Genomic DNA, 12320 nt, shown 5'->3' with positions numbered 1-12320 from the left:
AGCGAGGAAGAAAGAGAAATTAAACTAGAAATGAAAATAACAATGAAGAAGGGAACAAATTATAGCAAAAAAGAGAGGTTTTAAATGTAATTATTTAATTGTGTGATGAGAATGAAACAATTTGAGTTTATAATATTTTAATTATTTTATATAATTTTAAAGTGATTTATTGATCTAAGTCTGCCTCTAAAAAATCATGGTGGACAAAACTCTAGTTCCTCATACAAATAAATCATTTTTCCTGCAATCTAATCCAGTTTCTATCAATCAACTATTTTCATTACAATTCACAAGTGTGCCTTGAGAGTTTGTTAAGCCATGAATGTCAAGTCACATAACATCTTGTTAGTGCAACTGCACTTAGTGAAGAGAAAGAGAGAGCATATAGGATGTGGAAGAAGATGTGTGAGAAGAGTTTGTATTATTATTGGAGAAGTTGGTGCAAAATGAAACTCACCACCTCACTTATATACAGATGTTGTGTAACTTGTAATCCAAGTAACCGACCCAAATAACTACTAACTAACTAACTAACCACCTTCTAACTACCTTAAATGGATTAACTAATAACACATCTCATCAGTGAACATAATGCTTCCTCTCCATTTGGTCAGTTACCATAAATCGTTGTAATCATGTATCACATTATTTACGTATAATCAAACCTTTTCATAATCCATACTTCATAATAATATTTTACTCTTCATTTAATTTCAGGAAACATTTAGAAAAAATGGTGATTCACAACAATCATATTGTTTTCTCAATAACTTCAATACAAACAATATTGAAAAACTAAGAAAGGACTAAGAGTGTCATCATTACAGTCTCAATAACAGATTACAAAACATGTTTTTTCTCTTTCAGAATAACATCATTAATCTCACTGCATATATGATAAATGAGTTATGTTAATAATTAATACATGACAGAAAAATTTGAATTCCTTAATTTTTGTATGTTCCGAGCAGTTACTTGTTCTGCTACTTTTCTTCAACAGATTCGCATATGATTCTACTGGAGATGCTTAGACAAACTATTCCTGTTAAAATTATAATCATAGAAATAAATAAATCATATGTCCGAATAACTTGAAAATAATACGTAAGCTAGAGTGAAAAACGGAAAAGAAAAAGGTTACCTGCAAACCTCTAAGCCACCTTCGAAATTTGATTCCATTCAGCACCATAAACACATACACTGTGTCAACTATGTTGTTCACGAACAACACATATTTATGTCTCCAAGTCCTGATGAGAAACAATGATCCCCACAGTGCCCAAAATCCTGTGATAAATCCCAATGCCACGCTCAAATAAATATACTTTTTATCTTCTCCACTACTTTCTTCAATTGTTTCTGGTTTCTCATGCGCGGCTTCTTCATCTCCCGGACATTTTTTATCAAGTGGCTTCCCACAAAGATCGGCATTCCCTTCATAACTTGACGCATCAAAACTTTGTAACTGCGTGCTGATTGGAATTCTTCCAGATAGATTGTTATCAGACAGGTCTAACACAGACAGACGATCAATTTGAGCTAGAGAAGAAGGAATTAGGCCAAATAATTGGTTTCTCGACAAGTCAAGAAATTCGAGTGACTTTAACCTTCCAATCCCAGACGTAATTTTTCCGGTCAAATGGTTGCTTGATAAATTCAAAGACACTAATTCTATCAGGTTTTGTATTTCTTCTGGAATTTCTCCAACCAATTGATTGCTTGAAAGATCAATACTCCTCAAAATGAGCTTATTATTCTTGAATTGTTGTTCTGCACCTTTCCACATCAACAATGAAATAATATCAAAGCCTTCAAAGCTATCTCTATAGGTAACTGTGTAATATAAAACGGATTCTGTGGAAATATCTGAGGAAACATCTTGAGACATTGCAGAAAAATTCTTGATGCATTTGAAAATTCGTCCTGATAGATTGTTTTCTGAGAGATCCAACAACTGAATGTTTGTTAAGTAACACAGACTCTTTGGAAGACTTCCATAGAATTGATTCTTTCGTAAGCTTAACATTTGCAATTGTTGTCCTAACCAATTCGGTATTGGTTCTGAGAATCTATTATTTCCAGCATCAAGCATGATCAGTTCAATGCAATTTTTCAAGGAGACGGGTAACTTTCCTGTGAAGGTATTGTTACGCAATATCAATACCTTAAGTTGAAGTAATGATCCCATTGAGGATGGTACTTCACCGGACAAAGTATTGTCACTCAAATCTAGAAATGCTAATGCTTGCAAATTATCCCAGCAATCGGGGAGTTGCCTTGATAATTGATTTTTTGATAGATCCAACAAGAACAAATTATAAACCGTAGTGTTAGAACATAAAAACGAAGAAGTTTCTGAAAATTTGTTCTTAGACAGCCGTAGAAACATTGCACTTCCAAAAAATGGGGGGATTGGACCTTCAAATTGATTTGAGTCAAGAATAAGTGTACAATCTTTTGAAAATGTTATGGAGAAATTTGGAATTGTGCCAGATAAATTATTGTGAGAAATATTCATGAACACTAAATTTTTCGCTTGAGTCCAAAACCACACGGGAACTACATCAGAGATTCTTGCGTTAGAAATGTCCACATCGTAAAGATGTTTTTGACTCTGCAACCATTTTGGAAAATTCGAGCCTAAAACACAAGAGCGTAGACTTAAGGAAGATAGTCGAAAAGGTGGCACCCAATTTTCACTGAATATCAGTGACAATGAATTTCCATTCAAGTGTAATTCTGTTAACAAGGACATGTTTCCGAAATGAGAGTCGCTGATCACACCTTCTAAGTTATTAGAATCCAAATTCAGAACTTCTAGTTGATAGGGGAATGGAGACTTTTGCACTATCTTGCCATGTAATAGATTGTTAGATAGATCCAAGTTTTTGAGAGCTGACAACTCGGACATGTCAGGTACCGTGCCAATGATTTGGTTGCTACCTAAATTTATTTCTTGCAACGAGTACTTTGCGCACCCAACCGATAAATTATGAAGTATCGGGGTAAGATCTTCGCTCAACTTGTTACTTGACAAATCTAACAACTTTAATGAACATAGGTTACCAAATGATTTTGGAATTCCACCTTCTAAAGAATTTGATTCAACTATCAAAGACTCCAACGATTTTGGAATTTCATCTGGAAGCTTGCCGCTTAACGTATTGAATGAAAGGTCGATTGTTGTTAGAGATGGAAATATTGAAAGGCTAGGCAATGTTCCGGTAATTTGGTTGTGACGTAAACTAATACCTTGCAGTGAGTATCTTACGCAACCAGAGAATTTCAGAAGAATAGTTGAAATATCTTCATTCAAATTGTTAGAATCAAAATGCAATGAGTGCAAAGTATGGTGTTTGCAGTTTATGTTGCCAAAGTCATATGGAATGGTGCCATTGAAGTTGTTAGAGGAAAGATCGAGCTCGATGAAGTTGGAAGTGACATTAAACACCCATTCGAATACTTTGGATGATGAGAAGGTATTGGATGAAAGATCAAGGATTGCAAGAGAAGTAGAAAAATTCAAACGTGAACGGGACAGAGAATCAAGATAAAGATCAGAAAGAGCACAACCGGAGAGCCTTAATTCTTGTATTTTCGGAAGCTTGGCAATCGTTTGCAGCCAGAGATAAGAAGAATTGAGATTCGGCATGCCACTGAAGTCAAGATGAGTTAAAAGAGTGAGATTAGAAAGCCACTGACCTCCAACATGATTATTCTCGTCATCAACTTTGAGCCCTTGATTATATTGAAGATGAAGCTCCTGCAAATTTGAAAGGCTTCCAAGTTGACGAGGGATAGTTCCATCAAGACCATTCTCCGAAAAATCAAGGTACTGCAAACGAGAGAGATTCCCAAGTTGACGAGGAATGGTTCCAACTAAGGCATTATAACTGAGATCAAGGTGCTGTAAATAAGAGAGACTTCCAAATTGACTTGGAATTGTACCCTCAAGGTTATTGCTCGAAAGATCAAGATATTGCAAGTGTCCAAGCCGAGCAAAACCACTTGAAATTTCTGTTGAGTAATACGAGGATTGGAGGTCAAGGAATTTCAAGTTGCTTAAAGAATCAAAAAATTCTGGAAAAATACTATTTGAAATTAGACAATGACTAAGGTTCAAATAAACTAAATGACGCAACTCCATCAACGACGTGTTGATCTCGCCTTGAAAAGGACCAAACTGATCTTGGTTTAGATCAAGCATTTCAACATGGCCAGTTTGATTGCTACAACTGATTCCTTCCCATGCACAACAACTATCACTCTTACTGTCCCAACTTGTCAAAAGGGAAGTCTCATAGTTTCCAACAAGGCTTGCCTTCAACTGAAGGAGAGCATGTTTCTCGTTCTCTAAGCAACCAACAGCTCCATTCACAAACAACTGCAACACCGCAACAAAGAGTACTGCAACTAATTTGAGAATACATACAACACTAGTGTTCATCATCTTTAGTTAGTGGAAGAGATGATAATGAGTAATTGATTGCTGCTCATATGGAATATAAGGTGACAAATAATTCTGGCAGACAAAGTGGAAAAAAGAACATGATGATTGACTGTGGATGCATTCATTCAATCTGTAGATACTTTCAAAGAAAGCATGTCACCTAATTCAGTGAATAATATATTAAAAGACCACTTGGAATATTGTAACAATATCCAGTCCAATATGAATCAAAGATAGATACCAGTTAGTTACTATATAATAATAAGACATTGAAAACTTTATCAAAGAATCATTTCTTGATTATTTAATATTGGACCATGACTCCATGATACTCCTTCACATTAGCTACAATAATTGGACACGCTGCCTACAACATTTACACATTGTTTGGTTGAGAAGAAAGAGAAAGGACAGAAATACAGGGAAGAGAAAGGGTAGAAAGAGTATTGCTTTTGTCGTTTGGTTTAAACAAAAAAGTAGGAAGAAAAGAAAGTATTAGTGGACCTCAAATACTTAACTTTAATGTTTTAGAAAAGTTATTTTGACGCATAATCTTACACCTACACCAAATATAAGTACGATTTAAATTTTATTACTATTAACTTCTCTATCCTCCTTTTCTTTTTAGGCAAGAAGGGTGCAAATGGTGAATCAATCATCATCTGCAACACCCTAAATAGATTAAAATAAAAAAGAGAAGAGTATAAAAAACTAAAGAACACAAAACGTGACCCTAATAAAAAAGAGTAGTGTTATTTAGTACGAAGCAATTTGAAGAAGAAATGCAAGAATGAGTATGTGTCACTATTTTAGTGGTAAATTTTAAATTAATTTTAAATTTAACTTCTTTTTTAATAGGGATCATGGGGGTTGTGGTGATAATGGATGGTTGGGATCTATTCTTGCATTTCTTGTTTTTCCACTTTCTTACTAATAAGCATTTTCCAATAAAAAAAGTCCAAAAGATAAACAAAGCAAACCTAGATATGAATTATGAGCAAACACACGCACTACGAGCACAATTCTTAGAACTCATGTATAGGCGTGAAACCAAATTGCAAAATGAAACGGTTTGTAAACTGAGCTCCAAGTCTAAATCTTTGAGGATAGCGAATGAACCCGGGCGCCAACACGGAAACATGTCCACAAACCAAGAACCCGTTGCCTCAAAAGAAACTAATTAAAACTAGGGAGATGCGCGGGTAGATTAGTTTTTTTATTGAAAGCTTTAATTATTATTATAATGTTTTTTTTTTCTTAGACATGGTCATTTTATAAAGTAGGTCTAATTACAATTTTGATTCCTTATTTTAGATGATTAACGAAATTAGTCCTCTTATTTCGAAATCAAACAGTTTGGGTCCTGCTGTCACATTTTTGTACTGAAAATGGATGATGTATCTGTTTTTTAATTGTGTGTCATTTGTGAAACGTGACAAATAATCATATATGAACATTTGTGAACTTTAAACATACAAAATCTAAGTTACATGTCAAAGGCAAACATGGTTATATGATTAAAAAGACTCATAGTTATATGATTAAAAAGATTCATAGTTATATGATTAAAAAGATTCATAAAAAAAATATAAACTATGAACAATAAGATAGTTACAATATCTTACAGATTTCAGAACAAGAAGATTTAAGATATTTAGCAAAATTCAAAGCTCATAATCTTCGGGAATAGCCAGAACCAGCACATTTCTTGCAGAGTATCAATCCTACAAAATGTGAATTAGCGCAGGTATTAGCATAATATTCGGTGAAATATCTTGTTGGTTTTCACTAGTGTTGTCAATCCAGATAAACAAAGAATGAAGTATAAATGCAACTTTGTTAGATATCCAAGGAAAACATAGCAATATTTGTATGGCAGTGATAACTGATAAGACATAAAGAAATACCTGAACCCTTGCATACTTTGCAGTCAACCAACCCCATCTCTTGTTTCATCTTGCCATCGTTGCAAAAAACACATTTTGTTCCACCTGCTTATCAATAATCGCATTTAAAATCCTAACTTTTGTTAACACTCAACGATACTGATACAAGTTGCCTCTAAGTCATATACAAAACAGAATCCTCTTGATTAAAGAACAAACAGGTTCGCCAGAATAATAAGTGCAATGGCAATAGAAAATACAACTGTGGACCATAATTATCACTATAGCATGTATGCCACTTTCTTTCCCCATTCAATGACCTGTAGCATGGACACTTCAGATTTAAGACGTGAGGGAGTGTTTGACATGTGCTGCAACTAGTGCGACACAGTGGTTTCATTCAATCACTTATATTTTCTCAAATTACCATAGGTTTCTACATGTTAATGTCAGTGTCATGTTTGTGTCAGTGTTTCATAGCCATAATCGATGGCACATTGTCATACAATGTATTTCCATTTTCAAGGTAGAGATGTATAGGGGTAAGGTAATAATCAATAAGTCTTTCATCCCACTATGCTTACTCAATCATCTTTCTAAACAAGTAACATGTTATGTCCTCACTGCTGATATTTTAAAATGCTTCTCACACTAGCAAAATATAAAGCAATAATAACTTGCATAAGAGAAACAACAAAAATGTACATCAATCTTGAAGTCCAAAATCAGAAAGATAATTACCATTTCCACCGCATCGCTCACAGGACACCGGATCACCCTACAAAACCACATCACTCGTTACAAAAAGTCCAAAACAAAGTATCAACCTTGATCCACAATCTTATTGCTATCAAGGGAAATACACTCTGGAAGTAAAACTGGATGCAACCATGTATAAGACTATATGGGATTAGTCCCTCATACTACCGTTCTCTTGACTCCTGGAAACCATATGAATATATACTTTCCATAAATGGTCGCGAACTCTAAAACAACACAGTGCTCTATTCTAGGGGCAGGGAAGCTAGTTGCTTAGCTTTACATCCATGACATTATTGAAAGCATAGATGGTAAAAAGCAGCAGATAAATTGTCGTCTTTGAGGGTGTGCAGCATGGGATACAGCACATGGCCTCAAATTTGTCACAGTTGAACCATGGTTAAATAGAACCTCATAATAGTTTTGTCACGGCTAAATCATGAGAAAATAAGGCTTCTAGTTGTTTTGTCAATGTTGAATTGTGACTAATCTACACAGGACCTCCAAAATCTTAAAACGATTGTGCTAACCTCTAAACTAACTTATAACCTAAATGAATAAATTTGAATTGTTTGATAAAATTAGTGGTTAAATAATTGATAAATAGAAAATGTGAAAATGACATAAAATGATTTTAAATTAATATTTCAAAAAATTTAACTAAAATGATAATAATGAAGATAAAAAATGATATTGCTATAAGCTCAACCACTAGAAGTACCACCTCAAAAAATGCTATAAGATAATGGGGAAAAAATACAATATAACAATTGTTGCTATTTCCTATTGCATAATTTTCATTTAACAAAGACAAATTAACAAACAAAAGAAACATTTTTATGAGACCTAAAAAAAAAACAATAATAGAAGAAATGCAAAATGTGTTGCTGTTGTTGTTGTTACCTTGAGACCAAGAAAGAGAGAAAGAGCAATGGCAGCCAGAACACTAACAGTAGCAAGAAGTGTTTGAGTATCAAAGTAGAAAGCGCTACCAAGGCCATTAAACAGCAAAATTGGATCAATGATCATCAAGTGTTTGAGTTTGGTTGGTTTCCGTCTGCATTTGGAAGATGGGAAGAAGAATTTGGATGAAGAAGAAGGTTGAGGAAGAGTGAGAGAAGATGTAGAAGAACATGGTGAAAGATGAACCAAAGTTGAACAAGAAGAAGAAGAAGATAGAGGATGAAGAGTGTAGTGAGAAATTGTAGCCATTGATAAAAAAGAGAACAAATAACTTTTTTTATTTTTAGTAGTTTGTGAAGCTAAGTTAAGACCTTTCCTTTTCTTCTTTTTTTTTCCTAGTCATGTCACTTGTCATTTTACCCTATTTTTTAATTTTAATTTTTTGTATTTTTGGTTGAAATATTTTTATATAATTTTTTCTTGATCATATTCACAAATTTGCGATGTTATTAAAATAAAAAATAATTTAATTTAATACGTGATTGTGATTAATTAATAATATGAAATTATGTTATACTCTCAATGTATTATCTATTTCTTTAAAAAAAAGTAACTCAATATTATAATTAATTTTATGCACATTTGTGAATATGATCAAGAAAAAATTATATAAAAAATACAAAAAAAAGTAATATTTAAATTAAAATATGAAAGATTCTCATCCAACCTTCTCATCCAAGCATGAGTCTCGCCTGTCAAAAATTTTAAAGCCTAAGTCTGGCCTATGACCTGTCATAAACTTATTTTTAGGTCTAAGTCTGGCCTTTTCGAAGGTCTATCTAGCCTAAAAGCCTACATAAAAGTCTATTCTATTTGAGCATTTGTAAATAAGAAATTTAACTAATGTTTAAATAGACTAATAAATTAAAAGATCAAAAAGACTTAATGCTTATTTGTGTTAACTTATTCAAGTTTACCTATTAACAAAAAAAAATTTGATATTATTTGTTTGAGAGAACTTAAAAATACAACTTAAGACATTGTTTATAAAGTTTTTGCGGTTAATTTTCACCCGTTCATCAAAATGACTAAGCTTGATTTTTGTATTTTAATTCAAAGTATGAATACAATATTATAATAATAATAATTAAATTATTCATATATATTTAAATAAGTCAGCCTACTAGGCTTAAAAGGCTTTTTGTATGGCCTGTGACCTAGACTTTTTAGCTAAATAGGTTTTTAAAAAAGCCTAGACCTTTTCTATTTGAAAAAAAAACGGGCCTGGGTTGGGAGCTAAGACAGTAGAATCGCGAGGTATTGTCTGCTCATATCCAAAATGACGCATGTCGCGCTCCGGAAGATAACGTATAATAATGGTTGAACTGGCGGCCAAACATCCAGAATACAAAGTTATCTTGTCAAATGGAACCGTCTCCCGGTGCTCAGCATAGCAATAGTACTTGATGTCCTCGGCAGCCATGCGGTCAAGACCACACCTGTTGAGATTTGGCACCTGATTCCCTCTAAGGGGGTGAAAGCACTGGCACGCGGCATGACTTCTGTATAGGTAGGCATCTCTCCCCAGCCAATAATGTCTGGGAAGTGTTGTAGTATCCAACCCTAGAAGAAAAACACAGTTATTTTAAAGTACTATCATAAAAATATTAAAAAAATAGAAGAGTATAAGATTGCTACCACTAAAAGATTACAGTTGCCCGCAACTGTCCTTGCCTTCACAGATATCTCTCTCCAAGTTTGGGGTAATTGTACGCCGGTACAGCCGCTTCCTTGTTGTACTCAGGAATACGTGTTATCTCCGATAAGTACGTCAGGTAGACGGCATCTGTATACGACGATCTCGTGTTCGCAAAGAGCTAAGTGTCTATCAAATATAAGAAGTAGCATTTCAACGCCCGCTCTCTGTGTGTAGCCTGCTCCAACTCGTCTTCCTCTTCCTGTTGTGCCACAGTGAGCTCTACATCATAATGTCTCTGCAGGAAGCTAAACTTGACGTGAGCCCGTCGTGTCCTCTCCACCTCCTCAAGGGTGTCATCGAGATCAGCCATCAGCTCAGCAATCAGTATCTCTTGAGCTTCCGCCTTCGTCATCCTACCGCGAAGAATGAGTGTACCCCTGATAGGTAGCTGAAATAGGCATGCCACATCATGTAGGGAGATGGTAATCTCACCGTGGAGTAGATGAAATGAGGAGGTCTCAGGATGTTATCTCTCCGCAAAGGTCGCAAGCATACCATTATGTATATTATGGTAGCCGAGTATACAGAAGTTCCTCATGCCTGAAGATGGCAGTACCTCCTGAAACCATTGCTCGTCAGGCTGCGCGAGATCCTTAATCTTCCACTCATGGTTGTAGAACCTCTGGGGATCCCTACTCTAAAATTTTTAAAAAATTCAAACGGTTAGTAATAAGTAGGGTCAGAACGTAAGAAAATAAATAAGTAAGTAATTATCAAATAAAACTTACTTCTCCATCCTATATACGTCTGGCTGCATGATCTGCATATCCAGACAGAAGAGAAGCGTCTACAGGCCTCCCGAGGTACCATACAGGCTCTGGCACAGGCTCCGACACCGGATCATCCTCGTGCAGCTCCTCTGGAGGTAGCACGGCAGAAGAAGAACTGCCCCGACGAAGTCTGCCGAAGGGTGGCAACTGTGAGGAACCCTCGGGATCATCCTGAGGCCTCCGTAGTGCAGTAGGAGGGGGGAGGAGATGGTGAAGGCCCAGCTGAAGTGGGTGACGGAGAAGGAATGGTCGTGGCAGGTGAAGGAGTAGGCTCGGCTGAAGCGAATGATGAGAAGGAATGGTTGGGGCGGGTGTATCAGAAGTCGTAGGTGCATGAGGTGAAACAGGTGCTCCATCAGTGACCTGAGATGCTACATGCAACTGTTCTCGCCGGACAGATGCCTGTTTTGCGGTCCTCTCATGAATGTCCCTATCCGGGTCGTGGTTCATGATGTCTACATTATGATACAAAAAAGCTTGAGTTAGATACTGTGTATTTATAAATAAACATCAAAATAAAAACAAAAAATTACTCTTCCGTAGATACATCTACGGAAGTACCTTATTTTCAAAAACATTGAGTGTTTTCGTAGATGGATCTACAAAAGTACCTTTGTTTCAAAAACATTGAGTGCTTCCGTAAATGGATCTACGGAAGCCAGTGAAACTAAAAAAACACAACAATGGCGTAACTCCAATGTTCAATCACCAAAATATTCATTTTTGTGGCTTGATTGTACCTTTTAAACCTAAAATATTACCTACATTGTCTATAAACACTATTTCTAAACTTATCCAATCATTTCTACACCTAAATATTGAATTCTTATTTGGTTTTACAAATACTTTAAAATAACTCGAAATATCAAAAACTTACCGGTTAAATACAGATAGGAACTGGATGGAATGTGCTGATATTTGATGTTGATAATGTCTTCTGAATTCGGGAGAAAGAAATTTGAAGTTTGATATTTGTGGTTGAGAGAGTTTGAGAAAGTTTGAGATTTTAGAGTTTGAAAATGTGAAGAATGAGGGAGAAAAAAGGTTTGGCGCGAGCGAGTTATAACGTCAAACATTTCTGTAGATACATCTACTAAAGTGTTTCGCATGTGCATCTACGAAACAAAACAACGTTAAACAAAAAAAAAGGTATTTCCGAAGATACATCTACGGAAGCACGGAGACAGTTTTGTCAAATCGATGGTGCGCCTCATACCTATGTGATGAGTTAAGAAACTTCCTTAAATATATGTTAATAATAATAAATTGTAACCTATATTAAACAAAAATAACCACTATATAAAAAAAATGACCCGAGTATTTTCAATAATACAATTCAAAAAACTTAATAATTGTTTGTTTCATATTACTTTGTTTTTAAAAATTGAATTGAACTAGATAAATATGTATTATAATATCAATTAAATTTTTTGTTTGTGAACATAATTCAAAATTTGAATTGTCGTGTCCAAAACACATAAAAGTATATTGTTATGAAGTCAGGAATATATAATGGATTTATTAATAATTCCGTCCAAAATTTCACTAATTATTTTACTATTGTCAACTGTTTTATTTTAGCCATATGGAGTCTAGTTTTTGTTTAGGTAAAAGAACGTGAGAACGAAAGAAGAAAAACAAGCACAAAAGAGAACTTACCAACATGTAAAATTCTTAAAATAAACTGTTGTAATAAATAGAAGATGAAATGCTGATTAAATTTTTTTAAAATAAATAAGATATGTTTTTGGCCAGTCAAAAAAAAAATTAATTAGTTTGGATATTAAGAGTGT

At 34.6% G+C, this 12320-nt stretch overlaps 2 protein-coding genes across 2 annotated transcripts; both read right to left on the bottom strand.

Moving 5' to 3' along the window:
- Window positions 1–541: 541 nt before the first annotated feature.
- LOC131615992 (receptor-like protein EIX2) lies at window positions 542–5832 on the bottom strand. Its single transcript, XM_058887197.1, has 2 exons — window positions 1142–5832; window positions 542–1042 (listed from the first exon to the last, which is right to left on the bottom strand). The coding sequence occupies exons 1-2, from the start codon at window positions 4448–4450 to the stop codon at window positions 1037–1039; spliced, it is 3315 nt and encodes a 1104-aa protein (XP_058743180.1). The 5' UTR covers window positions 4451–5832; the 3' UTR covers window positions 542–1036.
- Window positions 5833–5983: 151 nt separating this feature from the next.
- Window positions 5984–8335, bottom strand: LOC131615993 (uncharacterized). The gene is made up of 4 exons (XM_058887199.1): window positions 7999–8335; window positions 7078–7114; window positions 6358–6441; window positions 5984–6174 (listed from the first exon to the last, which is right to left on the bottom strand). Exons 1-4 carry the CDS (start codon window positions 8305–8307, stop codon window positions 6122–6124), a joined length of 483 nt encoding a protein of 160 aa, XP_058743182.1. The 5' UTR covers window positions 8308–8335; the 3' UTR covers window positions 5984–6121.
- Window positions 8336–12320: the final 3985 nt, after the last annotated feature.

The sequence above is a fragment of the Vicia villosa genome, linkage group LG7, assembly GCF_029867415.1.
Source record: "Vicia villosa cultivar HV-30 ecotype Madison, WI linkage group LG7, Vvil1.0, whole genome shotgun sequence".
NCBI lineage: Eukaryota > Viridiplantae > Streptophyta > Magnoliopsida > Fabales > Fabaceae > Vicia > Vicia villosa.
Note: the sequence above shows the minus strand (reverse complement) of the source record. Positions and strands in the feature narration are given on the sequence as shown.